The 17,823-nt window shown below is 46.3% G+C and overlaps 1 protein-coding gene across 3 annotated transcripts in view; it reads left to right on the top strand.

Annotated features, from left to right (window-relative positions):
- Nucleotides 1-4,900: 4,900 nt before the first annotated feature.
- Nucleotides 4,901-17,823, top strand: part of RAB11FIP3 (RAB11 family interacting protein 3) — a 60,961-nt gene continuing 48,038 nt past the window's right edge. Inside the window, exon 1 of one of the 3 annotated variants that reach the window (XM_081299842.1) lies at nucleotides 4,901-5,553. In XM_081299842.1, coding sequence (XP_081155968.1) covers nucleotides 5,230-5,553 — 324 coding nt within the window. In that variant the 5' untranslated portion in view covers nucleotides 4,901-5,229. The remainder of the gene's footprint in view (nucleotides 5,554-17,823) is intronic. The other 2 variants (XM_081299841.1, XM_081299840.1) reach the window with 2 other exon arrangements.

The raw sequence follows: 17,823 nt of genomic DNA, 5'->3' as shown, positions 1-17,823 counted from the left end.
AGCCCCCCAGAGTGTATTCTTGAATGAGTTGTGTCAGCTATTTGGGCCCCTGAGATGTCACAGTCAAGGTTATGAGCATGCACATCACCTGTCCAGTCTTTGCCTGCTGGTCATGTCTTCCTTTCACTTCTGCCCTATCATCAGGTGACCTCTAATCTATTCTCTGTCCCTATAGTTCTGTCTTTTTTTTTTTTTTTTTTAACATGGTGCTGAGGATCGAACCCAGTGCCTCACATGTACAAGGCAAGTGCTCTGCCACTAAGCTATAACCCCAGCTCTTTTTATTTTTTTTCCTTACTTCCTTCCATCCCACAACCCTGGGGATTGAACCCAGGGGCACTCTACCACTGAGCTACATCCCCAGCTCTTTTCATTTTATTTATTATTTTCTTTTTTATTTATTTGTTCTTTTTAGTTATATATGACAGCAGAATGTATTCTGACATCATACATACATGGAGTAAAACTTCCCATTCTTGTGGTTGCCTATAATGTGGAGTTACACTGGTCGTGTATTCATATTTGAACACAGGAAACTGAAGTCCTGTCTACTGGACATTCCCATCACCTCTTCCTTTCCCCTATTCCCCCAGTATTTTTAAAAATTTGAAACAGGATATAACTAAGTTGCCCAGGCTGACCTTGAATTTATAATCCTCCTAAATTACTGGGGTTACAGGTATGGCCATTGAACTGGGCGCTGAATTGCATTTTCTAGAATTTTACAGCACTGGAATTGCATAATGCGTACCCTTGTCTGCTGGCTCATTTTCTTGAATATTGATGTTTTGAGATTCATCCATGATGCTGTGTGAGTTCATGTTCCTTCCTTATTATTCCTGAACTGTATTCCATGGTATGGATGTTTGTTGATTCACTGTGAGAGAAAGTCTAGTGGTCCATTTTCAAAATACAGTATTTAGCTTTAAATGTAAAAGTACTGAGGATGGAAGAAAAGGGAAGAGGAAACAGAACAAATGGTTACCAGCCCTTAACATCTGGGTGTGACAGATCCACAGGCCCCCCCCCTTTTTTTTAAAGAGAGAGTGAGAGAGAGAGAATTTTTTTAATATTTATTTTTTTTTAGTTATTGGCGGACACAACATCTTTGTTTGTATGTGGTGCTGAGAATCGAACCCGGGCCGCACGCATGCCAGGCGAGCGCGCTACCACTTGAGCCACATCCCCAGCCCCGATCCACAGCCCCTTGACAAACAAAAGGTGAGGAGAAGGGGCTAGCCTGAGGGACAAAGGTAAACTTCATATATGGTGGCTTTCCAGAGAACAAAGGGAAGTAGGGACAGCTAAAGGTGCATTTCTTTAAATAAACCAACAGGAGACAGCAAAACCTAGGCAGAGCTCCGCCCCTCTGGGCCGCAGCCTCCCAGGGAGAGTACTGTGGCCACTTAGTCAGGCCCTCTACCCATCCTGCTGGAACTTCCCACGGGGCCAGCTCCATCTTGAACTGTAAGCTCCACGATGCAGGACTTTCAGTGCAGGTACCCAGCCCTATGCGACCCTCAGTGCTGGCTGGCTGGTGCCCACTTTGGAAACAGACCCTCATTTACCTACTCAAACTACCTTTAAGTCTTTGTGGTAGGCTGGGGCATAGCTCAGTGACAAGACGCCTGCCTAACACATATGAAGCCCTGGTCAATTCCCCATGCCCTCAAATTGACTTATAAAGATGACAAGGAAGTAGGTGGGGAGCTGCTCATTGTGGCCACACCTGTAATTCCAGTGACTCAGGAGACTGAGGCAGGAGAGTCACAAGTTTCAGGCCAGCTTAGACAATTTAGCAAGGTTCTAAGTAACTTAACAGACCACAAAGAAGACATGGCAGGTCTGAACAGCTGACTGAGCTGGACAGTGTTGATGTTAATGTTTTTTTAATTAAAAAATTTTGATTCTCGAAAACATGTTGATTTTTGTTTTTGTTTTTTGTTTTAAAATACACAACAGGGCTGGGGATGTGGCTCAAGCAGTAGCGCGATCGCCTGGCATGCGTGTGGCCCGGGTTCGATCCTCAGCACCACATACAAACAAAGATGTTGTGTCCGCTGAAAGCTAAAAAATAAATAAATATTTTTTTAAAAAAATACACAACAGTGGAATGCATTACAATTCTTATTACACACATAGTGCACAATTTTTCGTCTCTCTATATAAAGTATGTTCATGCCAATTTATGCGATTATACATGTACTTCATTTTTGTTTTGGCATTACAATTTTTTTAAATATATTTATTTTTTAGTTGTAGTTGGACACAATATCTTTATTTTATTTATGTGGTGCTGAGGATCGAACCCAGGGCCTCGAACATGCTAGACAAGCGCTCTACTACTGAGCCACAATCCAGCCCCTGCATTACAATTCTTAATACACATATATACCACAATTTTTCTTATCTCTATTGGTATATAAGGTATGTTGACACCCAATTCAAGTCTTCATACATGTACTTTGTATAATGATGACCATCACATTTCACCATCCTTGCTAATCCCCTGCCCCCTCCTTTTCCCTCCCACCCCTCTTCCTATCTAGAATTAATCTAATCCTTCCATGTTCTCCCTCCCTATCCTACTATGAGTCACCCCGCTTTTTTGGTGCTGGAGATTGAACCCAGGGCCTTGTGCATGCAAGGCAAGCACTCTACCAACTGAGCTCTATCCCCAGCCCTGTTTTACATTTAAAAAAAATTTTTTTATTAGTTTTTGATGGATCTTTAATTAATTAATTAATACATGGTGCTGAGAATCGAATCCAGTGCCTCATACATGCTAGGCAAGCGCTCCACCACTAAGCCACAACCCCAACCCTGTTTTTCATTTCTTATGTTGCCTTTTTTTCTTTCAGAGTTATAGATATGAGTTTATTAGAAGGAATAGGAAAGGGGAAGGGGTACACTCTCAAGGGAGAGGGTGGGTCCTCTCAGAGGACAGGAACCTGTGCCTTTCATCTTTCACACAGTGACCTTTTGTGTGTATGAGGGGTTGAACTCAGGATTAACCACTGAGACACATTCCAGCTCTTTTTTTTAAAGCATTTTAATTTACTGACTTAAATTTTTTAGTTTAAGTCAGGCGCTTGCTATTTTTCTGAGGCTGGCCTTGAACTGGAGACCTCCCTGCCTCAGCTTCTGGAGTGGCTGGGATCACAAGCGTGGCGGTTTAGCAGGAAGGTGCATACTTTCCACGTGGTGGTTCCACTTGGGCAGGTCTACCAGGTAAGCAATGGACATTTTTCCAGCACTGGCATGCAGGAGCACCTGTCCCTCAGAATCTAGCACCTAGGATCAGAGGGAGCTGTTACCTTACCTACACCCCATTTACAAAGGCTGATCCTTTATTACAACTGCCTCTGAGGCTGCTACCTGGCTAAAGCCCAGCTCTTGACAAAACTGGGGGTGATTTTTTCTTTGAATGTAGCATCTTCCTCATGGATGGACACATCTCTTACTAGAAAATGGCAATAAGGTTTGAGAAGGGAACCCCTCCTTACTTTTTTGTTTTCTAAAAGAGATTTGGAACATTACAATTATACATAATAGTAGGGTTCATTTTGACATATTCATAAAGGCACATAACAGTTTTTTTCATTTCAATCCCCCTGGACTACCTCCTTCTCTCTCTTCCTTGGTCTGTTACCCTTCCTCTACAATATTGGTCATTTATTCATTAATTGATGCATTATAGTTACATTTAAGATTGGAATGCACTGTGGTATATTCATACATGCACCTAGAATAATTTAGTCAATTTCATTCCCCTGCTCTTCCTTCCCGCCCTTCCTTTCTCCCCCTTGGTGTACTTCTACTGTACTAATCTCCCTTTTATTTTCAAGACCCCTCCCTTTTTTTATTTAGCTTCCGCTTATGAGAGAAAACATTTCACCCTTGACTTTGAGTCTCATCTTTCTTTTCTCAAAGCCAGACTCACCAAGTCTGGTGCTACATGTTGGGAATTTTGCCATGGGAGATGACTCAGTTAATTAGCAGGCTCCTGGGGTGTACACCTGGAAGCATGTTCAGTTCCTTTGTTTCTTGCCAAAGCTGTTTAGGAAACCACACCTGGAGCTGTTTGCCAAGTGTGAAAAATATTGCTCACACTCGCTCAGGAACGCTAAATTTGGCTACCTGCTGGGGGCGGGGGATGCTCACCTGTTCTGCCACTGCCATGCCTGGTGTCCATGACCTTGTCCCTTTGATGACAGTGACACTAGGGACAGAGGCCACTTGCTAACGACAGCCAAGGGCTTGGGAGGCTGACCAGAGAGATCAGCTCCTCATGCCTGTAATCCCAGAAGCTATGGAGGCTGAGACAGGAGGATCGCAAGTTTCAGGCCAGCCTCAGCAACTTAAGAGTTATTGCCATTTTCTCGCTAAGCAACTTAGCGAGACCCTGTCTCAAAATAAAAAAAATATATATAAAAAGCTGGGGATGTGGCTCAGTGGCAAAGTGCCCCTGGGTACTCCCCCCGCCAAAATACAAATCCCGTGAACAGATTTAAAACGAGGGCCTCAGCCCGTCGCCGCGCACGCTGAGGTGCGAGTCAGGTGGCCTCATTTGTGCGGCCCGCACACTCCGGAAGGTGCTCCGTCTGCCTCCCGCGAGACCTCTGCAGCAACTCGACCTCTGCGCGGCGCCTGCAGCGCAGCGCTCCCTGCACCTACCTGGGAGCCCGGAGTGAGCGCCTCTGCTGGCCCTTTGGGGTCGTCACGTGCAAGGACCGTGCACCTTCGGTCAATCACCCGCACCACCCAGACTGCTACCAGATCCCGCCAAGACTCGCATCCGCCCTGCCCCCGCCGCCGTTTTTATATCCCGCCGGCGGGGCGGGGACACAGGCGCGGCGCGCTGACGTTAACCGCATGGGGCGGGGCCGTGCGACATCACGCTCGGTACCTCAGCATCTCTCGTCCGGTCCTCTCGCCTCCGCTCGGCCACCGGCCCCGCGGCCGCCCTCCGCCCACCCTCCGCCCTCCGCCCTCCGGCCGCGCCGCCGCCATGGTTCCGCGCCCGCCGCGCCGCCGCGCCGGGGGCCGCTGAGGCGCGGGCAGGATGGGCGAGGGCGGAGCAGGGCCCGAGCGCCAGCCCGAGCAACCCGGGCGCCCCGCGCGCGCCCGCCCGCGCCGCCGCGGGGATGCCCGCGCCCGCCGCCGCGCCCTGAGCGCCTTTGTCTGCCGCCCGCGCCCGCCGCACGCCTAGCTCGGCCCGGCCGGAGCATGGAGCCGGGCCGGCCGGCCTCCCCACCGGGCCGCGGCGAGCCGGCGAGCGGGGCCGCGGAGTCGGGGGACCGTGCGCTCTGCGCGCCCTCCCGCCGCGGCCCGTGCCCAGCTCTCGCGCGCGCGGTGGGCGAGCGGCCGCAGGGGCGTCCCGGCCCGTCCGCTGACCCCAGCTCCGCGCCGCCGCCACCCGGCGAGCCCGCGGCCGGCCTGGAGGACGACGCGCGCCTCCGCGCTGTGTTCGACGCCCTGGACGCGGATGGGGACGGCTTCGTCCGCATGGAGGACTTCGTCCAGTTCGCCACCGTCTACGGGGCAGAGCAGGTAACAGGGCGGCCTCGCTCAGCTCGGGTGGCGTTTCCTTTCTGGGCTGAGTTCCCCGGATCTGGACCTGCACCAGCAGCGTGCGTGCTGAGCCCCCGGTGCCCACCTTGGGCAGCTGGAAGGAGCACCGCAGAGGCCAGACCCTTAGCCGCCTGTTTGGAGCGCGGTGGCTGCTGTGCATGCTTGGCACTGGTCCTTCTAGATTTCGTCTTTTCTAGTCTGGGAGACAGCGCTTACTGAAGGAATAAAAAATGTTCCCTTCTGTACCTTCCGTGAGCAATTGCGGGAAGGGAGGAACGGGAGCCCAAGGCCACGTGCCAAGTGTAGCAGAACTCCACCAGGGCCTTGTCCACCTTTGTGATAGGGGTTGGATGCTCAGCTGGACAGCGGATGCCAGGTGCGCACAGGGTCCCACGCACACCGCCTGTGACTGCTGGGGACACTGATCTCAAGACTGAGCTCTTCCTGTCTCCCTCAGCACTTGCTGGAGTTCAGGTGGAGGTGACATCAGGCTGTGTGTATTCTTAAGACTTGGAGACATCAACCAGGAGACCATGTCCACTTTTAAAGGTTTGCTCCAGTGATAGGAAATCCCCAAAGTGCTGATCTGCTCATTTTCATGTTTCTTACACATGCAAACATTTGTTAAGGGTGTTCAAATACATATGGGTGTTGGAGCCAGGAGTCTTCAAGAGGTAAAATTGACACACTGCTGCTGAGGGTGTCAACCATAACTCTTTTTTGGGGGCGGGGTGGTACTGGGGATTGAACTCAGGGACACTCAACACTAAGCCACATCCCGACCCTATTTTTTATTTTATTTAGAGACAGGGTCTCACTGATTTGCTTAGCTGGTCCATTGCTGAGGCTGGTTTTGAACTCACCATCCTCCTGCCTCAGCCTCCTTATTCGCTGGGATTACAGTCATGCCCCATCACCCAGCCCAGGCAACATTAAGAACTCAATCCCAGTGACTGGGGAGACTGAGGGAGACCATCGTGAATTCAAACCCAGCCTCAGCAATTTAGTGAGGCCCTAAGCAATTCAGTGAGACCCTGTCTTCAATAAAATGTTAAAAAGGGCTGGGGTTGTGGCTCAGTGGTTAAGCACCCCTGGGTTCAATCCCTGGTACCAAAAACATAAACAACAACAAAAAAGAACTAAAAAGAAACTCTTAAGGGACCCATGTATCCCCCCCTTTACCCCAGTACCCACAGTACCATTGAGGCCTACAACCTCCTGCACATCAGTATGGAGGTCGGCCAGGTGCTTACCTGCTTAACTCTGGGCTGCACTATACTGTTCGGGTGGGTCTAGGTGGCAGAAATGTGTCACTGATGACTTTCTGTGGAGGTAGCTGAATTGTGGTTGCTGGTCCAGGTTCTTTTAAGGCCTTTCCTTTTTGCCACTGGTGATGTGTCTCTCCCCAAACTTCCTCTTGCTTCCTTAACACAGAAGTGTCAGGCCAGCTGCACATCTGCTTTTCTTTACCTGACTGCCCATTTGTGTTTTCACTGAATAGGTGCCATGGTTCTCCAAGGTGGGAACTGGGCAAGCAGGATTCATCCCCACTTTGCAGCTCACATGCTTGGAAGCCCAGAAGGCTATGTAGCTCTCCCAGAGACCCACAGATAGTGCTAGAGCAGGGAAAGAACTAGGTCTATTGGCTCTTCACGCATAGCTGGCTTCTTAGGTGTGGTGGCTCAGAATATGTTCTGCCAAGTTTCATCATACTGACTTCTGTAAAATTCTCTTTAGAAGCATTTTTTTTTTTTTTTTTTGTCATGATCTTCCCAGCTGATCTTGTTGGAACAAATTTTGGATTTCTGTTTGGGACTGAGCTTGTAATCACAAAGAAGAAATGGGTCAGAATTCTTTGCTTGATGGTTCCTGGTGGAACCTGAAGAGGGGGTGAGTGCGTGTCTCAGCACTTGGTGGGTTGGGAGTGTGGAGGGGATCTTGTGGTGTGGTCTTCTGTCTGTTCTCTCACTGCTTATAAGAAGCAGTACAGGCTGATTTAGGTGCCCAGAACTGGATAAGTTTTCAGGGTGGTGGTGAGAAGCTCTCCATTCCTTTGAGCTATCTTAGTTACTATTTTGGATCAGATAATGTACAGTGTAATGAGAGGTTGTTTTTTGTATCTGTGCATTACCACTCAGGTTTGCTTTTTTTTTTTCCCAGTCCCAAGTCAGAAGACATTATAGAGGAGCAAAGACCAGAAATATTTGATAGTGGAATAGTTTAGAGAAAAGTAGGAGTGGTACCCCTCATGATAGATACCTTTTTTTTTTTTTTATGTATAGACCTTTATTTTATTCATTTATTTATATGTGGTGCTGAGGATTGAACCCAGTGCCTCACACATGTTAGGCAAGCGCTCTACTACTGAGCCACAACCTCAGCCCATGATAGATATCTTGAGATCTATTTATTTATTTATTTGGTGCTTGGAATTGAACCCAGAGTTACTTTACCATTGAGCTGTGTCCTTCTTTTTTTTCTCCTAAGTTTTGGGACAGAGTCTCACTAAGTTGCTGAGAGATTTGCTAAATTGCTGAGGCTGGCAATTTAGTAAATCTTGCAATCCTCCTGCCTCAGCCTCTTGAATTGCTAGAACTACAGGCATGTACCACCAAACCTAGTTTACTTAAAAACTCTCTTTTTTTGGTACCAGGGATTGAATTCAGGGTCACTCAACCACTGAGCCACACCCCCAGCCCTATTTTGTATTTTATTTAGAGACAGGGTCTTACTGAGTTGCTTGGCGCCTTGCTTTTGCTGAGGCTAGCTTTGAACCCATGGTCCTACTGCCTCAGCCTCCAGAGCCATTGGGACTACAGGCATGCACTACTGTGCCCAGTTTAAAAACTTTTAAAAATGGAAACACATGCTAAATTAGACAGAATAGTTTAGTGAGCTCCAAGCCTTTGCTTAGTCTCCACAGTTTCAGCAATCTGGCTTTATCTATAAACTCTTTCTTCTCCCTTTTTTCGGTACTGGGGATTGAACCCAGTGGCACTTTACCACCAAGCTACTTCCCCAGCCCTTTTAATTTTTATTTTGAGACAGGGCTTGCTAAGTTTTTAAGGTTTTCCTTGAACTTGGCATCATCCTGCTTCAACCTCCCAAGTCACTGGGAGGAAAGGCATGTGCTGCTTTGCCCAGTTCCTCCCCTGTTTTGTTTTGTTTTTTAATTTTTAATTTTTGGTACAGGGGATTGAACCCAGGGGAGCTTAACCACTGAGCACACTTCCAGCCCTTTTTTGTATTTTATTTAGAGACAGGGTCTTGCTGAGTTGCTCAAGGCCTCGCTAATTTGCTAGGGTTGGCTTTGAAATCACAATCCTGCCTCAGCCTCCTGAGTCACTGGGTGGGCACCAATGCGCCCAGGACCTCCCTGTATTTTTGAAGCAGATTCCTGACATCATGTAGTTGCATCCATAAATACTTCAGTATATATATCTAAAAGATAAGGGTTCTTTTTTAAAGGTTCATCACTTTTCTAAATCCCTAGGGACAGTTCAGATAAGCCAGATAATAACAGTAAAGACCATAAATTTCTGTACTTTCTACCTTAGGATTTCAAAATACTGACTGTGAGACTCCTAGGCCAATCACATTATTGTCTTTGATGGTAGCAACTCGATTATCTTGGGTTTTGTCTAATTTTCAGAGGCAGCATGTCCAGTGTCTTTTGTGTAGCCTGTTTATGAAGGCAGGATTGTAAATTATTTAAGTGGGTTATCTGAATCTTTAATCGGAGTGGCTCCCATTTATAATACAGACAGAGGGCCTTGTCCCTCTTTCTGAGCAGCAGCAGGGCGTTTGGGTCTCCTTATTTCAGCTGGTGGATCAAGTGTGGTGTAACATGACCCAGTGTTAGGTTTGTGTGGAGATAAAAGGGGGAAAGAGCCACAGGGGAGGGTTATGGTTGCATGTTGAAGCCAGGATTTATAGTCAGATGTGCCTGGGAAGTGGGTGTGAAGTTCAAGGCCTTGACTTTCTCTGAAGGTTCCTCATTGACAGGAGTCCTCACACTGAGGGGGCTGATGCCTTGATAATGATCACCAACCTGTCATGCAGTGGAGGTCGTAATGTGAAATCTGCGTGTGGGGAGGGGTTGGTTCCTTTCTGTTCTGCCTTCTGAAAGGAATTAGTTATAACCCTAAAGACCTTCTTCACATTTGATTTTTATTCTCACTTAACCTATTGCATTTTAGTAGTCACTGATTCTTCTCAGAAAACTGCCACTGAGTGCTGAGCACCCTTCAGTAATCTTGGTGGGTATTGCCTATCCTCCTCAGTGCTTGCAGGAATGGGCTGGTGAAGGAGTGTCCACCTGCTGGTCTCCTGTTTCCCATTCTTGCACCCCTGCCAGTGGGCAGTTGGCAATTCCTGGGGATACTGGACTGTGCCTTTCGTTGCTTCAGTGTTCTTTCTAGTCTCTACCCTGACTTTGGACTTGAGTGTGAGTGTGTGAATGAGAGTATGTGTGTGGACTAGGCTGTGAGTGGAAGTGAAGTATATGAACTTATGTGAGCCAGCAGGTGTGTATAGCTCTGGGTCTGGGTGTCGACAGAATTACAGAATTGCCAAGGGGCAGTTGACGTTCCTGATTGGGCTTGGGTTATGGGGCATTGTTTGTGTCTCAAAAAATGCCTTTCTATGGCCAGGCCCAGTGAGACCTTCCTGAAATCTGAGACTTGGGAGGCTGAGGCAAAAGGATGGTAAGTTCAAGGCCAGCCTGGGCAACTCAGTGAGACCTTGTCTCAAAATAAAAAATAAAAAGGGGCTGGGGTTGTGGCTCAGTGGTAGAGTGCTTGCCTAGCATATGTAAGGCACTGGGTTTGATTCTCAGCACCACATATAAATAAATAAAATATAAGTCCATTGATAACTAAAAAATTAAAAATAAATAAATATATAAAAAGGTGTGGGGTTGGGCTCAAGCCCCATTACTGTAGGCACATGCATGCATGCACACACAGACACAAACTAGTACTGGAGTGTGGGTCTGTGGTAGAGCTCTTGCCCAGCATGCACAAGGCCCTGGGTTTGATCTCCAAAAGCTAAACAATACCAGTAAATTAAGAAAAAAACAAGGATTGCTTGTATTCCTATCACCCAGAGATAGCTACTTACACATTAATATGTAAATTAAGATGCATATAACGTGTTTCATGTTACAAAAAAACGATGTAATTCCCATGGCTGTTGCTTTGAATCTGCTGCTGCTGCTGCTTTTTTTTTTTTTTTTTTGTAATGGATATTAAACCTAGGACCTTGCACATGCTAGGCAAGTGCTCTACCACTGAGCTACATTCATAGCCTTTTTTGTTTTATTAGGTACTGGGGATTGAACTCAGGGGCACTTGATCACTGAGCCACATCCCCAGCCCTACTTTTTGTATTTTATTTAGAGACAGGGTCTCACTGAGTTGCTTAACACCTTGCCATTGCTGAGGCTGACTTTGAACTCTCTATCCTTCTGTCTCAGCTTCCCAAGCCACTGGGATTATAGGCATGTGCCACTGTGCCTGGCTTTATTTTATTTTTTTACATAGGGGTTCATTAAATTGCTGAGGCTGACCTTGAACTTGGATCCTCCTGCCTCAGCTTCTGAATAGTTGGGGTTATAGGTGTTGTGCCACCAAGCCAAGTTTGAATCGGCTTTTGTGTTTGATTTCTATTATCAATTCAGAATATGTACTTGGCTGGGAGTGGTGGCACCCACCTATAGTCCCAGAGACTCTGGAGGCTGAGGCAGGAGGATTATGAGTTCAAAGCCAGCCTCAGCAGCAGCGGTGCTAAGCAACTCAGTGAGACCCTGTCTCTAAATGAAATACAAAAAGGGCTGGGGATGTGGCTCAGTGCTTAAGTGCCCCTGGATTCAATCCCCAGTAACCCCCCCCCAAACAAACAAACAGAGTGTATACTTGAATATCAATTCAGACATATACTTTAATGGAAGCCTAAGCTTTACTTGTCCCTAGGAAGATTCGGAATTATCTGTTAAGGACTATTGCAGTTTACAATCCAATTTACAGAAAGAGATTGTAGACAGTGCTATAAAGGGCACCAAGCTCATGACTTGCTTCCCTTCCACATGCTCATTTTGTTTAAAGTCCAGAAACAATCTGAAATACCTGACAAGAGGTTTAGATGCCCCTTAAAATTATTGTGTAATCCTTGAAGGTGATAATTATAGAGACACTAGCCTCATTGACTGGCACTCACCAGTGAATACAGCAGTGTGCTAAACTGATGGAATGTATACAATGTGAAAATCATGCATGTGACGAGTCTTGAAGGAATGCTTGTGTCTTAAGCTCTGAAGATAAAACATTTGCATGTTTTTGCTTTGACTTAATTAAGGTTTCTGTTGATACACAGAGCACATCTAGAGAAACTCAGATTTTCCAGTAAATTAAAGAATTATATAGAACATCAAATTAGCATGTACAGATGCTTATTGAAGACAGTATTAATTTTTATTTGATAAAATTTTAGGGGCGGAGGCTGTGATACTAGTTTCAGACTGGTCTTAAACTTGTGATCCTCTTGCCTCAGCTTCTCTAGTTGCTGGGATTACAGGCATGCATCACTGTTCCCGGCTTTGATTTTGATGATTTTTAAACAAACTTTTACATAAGTTGTCTAAAGGTGCCTAGAGCTGTTCATGCCCACTGCTCCTTTGCAGCAGGATTTCTCAATGTCTGTGAGCATTTACCTTTTGGCCTAGCAATATCATGCCTAGTAACCTACTCTGAAGATGTACCTCCATAGCATTATCTGTGCTGTAAAACATTGAAGCCATCTAGATGCTCATCCAGGTCTCATGGTCGAGAACTTGCAGCTGTAGAGAACAGGAAGGGCCTTCGTGTAAACTGGGAGGAGGTAAGGATATAGTAAGTGACAAGGGAGTACACATTAGGGCATCTTTGTGGGAGCAAAGAGTGGGGATCACGATTCCCAGAGACATCATAGATGGCAGTCATTGGGCGGATGTTTAACAGGAGCCTTTCAGTGGAAGTGGAAGGGAACTGTGCACTTAAAAATGGTTCACACCACCAGTTAAAGACAAGACAAGAGAGTGGAGGCCAAGCTTCTGTGGTTAGGCCCGAGTGCTGGGGCAGAGGAGGCTGGGATGTGCAAGAAGCCATAGCTTGTGACCCCGATGCCCCAGACTAGGCCTCTCTTTTCCTTGATACCCACTTCTGATCCTGACCTGCCTGAGGCAGTGGTCACCCCAGGAGGGCCATGTAGATGTCCAACCAAGTGAGGCCAGACTAAGGAAAAAAATTAGGAGGAAAGAATGTGAAATAAGAAAGAAGAGGAAATAGTTCATTTGCTTCTTTTTGGAAAATGAAATAGGAAGAGTACCAGGCCTTGGCACTGAAATCTCAGCGATTCAGGAGACTGAGGCACTCAGATCACAAGTTCAAAGTCAGCCTCAGTAATTTAGTGAGGCCCTAAGCAACTTTGTGAGGCCTTGTCACAAAATAAAAAAGTGATGGAGTATCCCTGAGTTCAATCCCTGGGGGTGGGGGAGGAAAGAAACATAGACAGGATAGACTAGAAACTTAATTCAAAAAGGTAACATCTGAGTACGTAGGGGAACAGTGTATGGGGTCTGGATATGAATGAAATTCTCTTTGAGAATACTTTTTTTTACATAATTTAGGGTTTTGATCCATGCAAATACTCTACCTATTCAAAACTAATTCAAAGTACAATGATAGGGAAAAAATCTAAAAGTGAATTAAAATAGAAACAAATGAACCTAAACGTTTATTGAATTAGTAACATATGACCCATAGTTTAAAGTAACTTAGGCAACTTGGATATAGTACTTTAGGATTAGTAGAATACATTCAAAAGAACACAAAGAAACTTGCTACACAGTAGTTTGTTGTTGATAGCCATGTCAGGTAGTGAACCTAAAATTCTTCCCCATATGTTTTAGGGTAGAGAAGGTAATAAACATATTGATTCTGGGAACTAGGGTTCCCTGGAGAAAGAAGATAAAAATGTGGTATGGAAAAAATGAGGAAGAACCTTGTGGTCTTGAGATTTAAATTGGAGGTATCAGTATCAGTTATGATAAAAATATTGAAGGTCCAGGAGCAGTGACACCTACCTGTTCTCCAGGTGATGTGTACCAAAAATTATTTCTCTTAAGGGGTCCAGGGAGCCTTAGAGAAATAAATAAATAAATGACTTATTCTAGGCTCTGAGCAGGCAAGTGTGAATTTTCTTTTCTTTTTTTTTTAATATTTATTTTTTAGTTTTAGGTGGACACAATATCTTTATTTTTATTTTTATGTGGTGCTGAGAATCGAACCCAGTGCCTCATGCACATTTGAGCCACATCCCCAGCCCCAAGTGTGAATTTTCTTGTACCAGAAAACAAGAAAGTGATCAGAAATTGATGGGGGACATATCAACAAAAGAGCCACTTAGAGGAGTTCCCTTGGCCAAACTGAGGCATTTTGAGCATCAAAAAACAATAATGATATTGAGTGTGATACCACTTACCTGTAATCTCAGTTACTCAGGAGACAGAGGCAATAGGATTGGAAGTTTTGAGCACAGACTGGGCAGTTTAGCAAGACTCTAAGCAGCTTAGCTGAACCCTTCTTCTTGTTCTTGTTCTTCTTCTTCTTGTTCTTGTTCTTCTTCTTCTTTCCTTTTCCTTCCTTCCTTCCTTCCTTTTCCTTCCTCCTTCCTTCCTTCTTCTTCTTTTCCCTTTTGTGGTGCTGGGGATTGAACCCAGGGCCTTGTGCATGTGAGGCAAGCACTTTACCAACTGAGCTATATCCTCAGCTGAGAGACCTCATCTTAAAGTAAAAAATAAAAAGCTGGGATGCAGTTCCCAGTACTGCAATAAATAAGTGAAATCAATAAAAATAATAACCCATTACAGGTTAACATAAATGGCATTTGTATGAAACATGACTGCTTCTAAAATAAAATTGGTGGGGAGAGCAACCTTGTTTCACATTTATGCAGTCTGAGGAGAGCTGCACCTTGCCTGATTCTGCAGGCCATCTGCTGTGTCATAGAGCTCCTGAAAGTTGCTGCACATTTGTGAGAGTAAGCAGAAGAGGAAGCAAAGTGTTCTAGAATGTCACAAGATTCATTTTGGTCTTGCAGGACCCCCTCTCCCCCACACCAGACACCAGGGTCCGCAGGAGTCATTGCACCCCATGTTGGGCTTGCCAGAGTGATTCGTAGGCTTGGCTATAGCAGTGTCTGGAGGCCATCAGGGCCCTGTGATGCTGCTGCTCCTGGTCTTCATCTGCTGGTGGAGAGCTCCTTCTGTGTGCTCAGGCATGGTTGGCCTTCAGCCCAAGTCCTGTTCTGTGCTGTTCTTTTCCCTCACTCTGCTGAATTCATCCAGGCCTCAGTGCCTCAAGGCACTCACTTCTGCTAGTGCCTCAAGGCCTCCAGGCTGCAGAGAGACTCTCTCTAGCCACACAGAGGCCTGCAACCTTGGTGCTCACACCTTCCTTGGTTTTCTCCAGCCTCAATTTGCCATGCTCTTTTTGTACTTGGGGTGATTTAAGTCCCTCCAGTGAGGTAGTGTGCAGCACCCCATTCAGCAGGCTGCACCTGCTCCACCCTCCTCCACTCCCAGACACTCTTGGCCCTCTCTCTGAATGTTCTTTGCGTTTGTCCTCCGGTTTAGATTTCTGTCAGCTTGTTCTGTGGAAGGCACACCCACTTACTCCCTTCTGTCCATTTTTTCATTGGAGTTAATTGTAATTTTGGTTATATAGCATTCTATTTATCCAGTTTTGATTGCTAATATTGCTCATGGTCAACTCATGGAATGTGCTGTGATCACTTCTCTTCTAGCACAACCTTTCGCTTTTCCTGTAGTTAGTAATCACCTGTTTTCCTGGTTGGTTTTCTTTTCCAGCCTCTGCTTGGGGTTGGGTCAACTTGTGTTCCTGGACTCCTCCATTATTGTGCTGTCCTCTCTTCCAGGTAGAGATTCCCATCTACCCCTCTGGCCTTGGGAGCACCTTTGGTTGTGTTGACTCTGCTCTGTAGGGTAGAACAGCCACTGCCTGGGGAGACTGGGAGGACCTTGTGTAGATGCTAGGTGATGCCTGCTGCCTGCCCTGTTTGCTGATCCTGGCTGGGCCTGTGGTTTTGTGCTGGTCACTGTCCATGTGCAATGCCCACTTGTCCCTTCCTGTTTATTTTCCAGAATGTTGGTGTCTCTTTGGTGTTATTTTCCAGGGGGTTTTCAGAAGGGCATGAAGGTATCTGTCTGAGCACACCCCCTTCATTTGTGCCTAAGCCCTTCCCTGTGTCCCACATGTCCACCTGTCACACTGAGCTTGGCACTTATATCTTTTCCTCATGATTTCTCCAAGGCCCACTGATCTAAGTAGAGTAGGTGCTGTAAGCGGCACAAGCTGGGAACATGCAGGCAGTGGCACTCTTCTGCGCTACTTTAGCTTCTCGCCTGAAGGTGGTCTTCATGAAACCTTTCAGCACGTGATTTCTAAGTCATTTTTTTGTTGTCGTTTTTGTGTGAACATTTCCATAGTGACAAAGCCCACATGGATGCATTAGGTTTTGTAGCTCTAGGATATCCCAGTTTTGTTAGGCAGTTGTGTTTTTGTTAGGAACATTGCCCTGTACCTCTGACTATGGTTGCTCTTCCTAGCTATGGCAGAACCCAGTTTTCATGCTGTGACATCCAGGCTGTCTTGGACCTTGGAACTGCAGCTGCTTGAATGAGAAGTCAGGCTTTTTGAGCATTTCAGAGCATTCTTTTTGGCACTGGGGATTGAGGCTGGGGGTGCTATATAGCTCCAGCCCTTTTTAATTTATATATATATATATATATATATATATATATATATATATATATATATATAAAAAAATATTTTTTTTAGTGGTAGTTGGACACAATACCTTTATTGTATTTATTTATTTTTATGTGGTGCTGAGGATTGAACCCAGGACCTTGCATGTGTGAGGCGAGCGCTCTACTGCTGAGCCACAACCCCAACCCCTTACTTATTTATTTTTATGTGGTATTGAGGATTGAACCCAGTGCCTCACAGGTGCTAGGCAAATAATCTATTACTAAGCTACAACCCCAGCCCTTAATTTTCTGTTTTAAGTCAAGTCTCTCTGTTTGAATTGATTGAATCAATTGATTGAATCCAGGGCTTGGTGCATTCTAGGAAGCACTCTGCCACTGAGCAACATCCACAGCCCTGCTCAGCAAGTGTTTTTGGTGAGCACCTTTTGAGTACCTTTCCTGTGTTGGGCAGTGTTAAAGGTGGGAGGAGTAGAGTGAGTAGGACTGTCCACTGCAAACTACTGCAGACAGTGAGGGCAAAAGTGGAGGTTGTTCAAGGCCGCTTGACCATGGACAACCTACTTTCTCTGGAAAGATCCCAGAAAAGAGCTATTTTTTTCTTCTTTGAAGTGACTTCTTAACTGACATCCTGAAGCTAAGGAACGTTAGTGAGGCAGAGGAAGGGACCTTCCAGGGGGAGGCGTAGCCTGTGGGGAGGCTGCACAGAGAAGAGGGTCACTTTGGAAGAAAGGATAGAGAGCCTGCAGGAGGTGTGGCAGACCAAGGCTGCAGATCTCTTTCCAGAGTGTCTAGAATGCACTAGAGTTTAAGTAGAAGAGGGGAGTTAGTAAGAAGTAGGGTTTCAAAAGGTGGCTCAGTTTGGAGAGTACAGGAGTGGATGAGGGAGATGTTCAGGAAGGCAGAGGGACAGAATGACAGGGTAGGCTCAGACTGGTCTAGGGGAGACCACTGAGGGTGGAACTCCGGGCAGGGGGAACAGGGCAGTGACTGCGGGAAGGAGGACATATTCTGGGACATCCAGGGCCATTTGTGCCCAGGAGAGAGCACTAGGCTGGAGGGTATGGTCGAGAGTGCAGTGGTAGGAACAGAGCAGTGGGGCACGTGCATCCCTTCACGTGGGGACACCTGTGGTAGGTGCACGTGCACGTGCACAGTGCTCTGGGATCCAGCAGCATGCTGCTTCCAGAGGCTGCAGAAGCCTCCTCCCTGCCATGTGCCTGTGTTTTTTTTCCCTTGGTCAAGTCACATTTAATATTCTTATTTGGTTACTAGGGATTGCACTCAGGGGCACTTGACCATTGAGCCACACCCCTAGCCCATTTTATTTTTTTGATTTTGAGATAGGGTCTTGCTAAGTTGCTTAGGGCCTTACTAAGTTGCTGAGGCTGGCTTTGAACTTGTGATCCTCTTGCCTCAGCCTC

This window comes from Spermophilus citellus (assembly GCF_964194105.1).
Source record: "Spermophilus citellus genome assembly, chromosome: 6".
Taxonomy (NCBI): Eukaryota; Metazoa; Chordata; class Mammalia; order Rodentia; family Sciuridae; genus Spermophilus; species Spermophilus citellus.
Note: the sequence above shows the minus strand (reverse complement) of the source record. Positions and strands in the feature narration are given on the sequence as shown.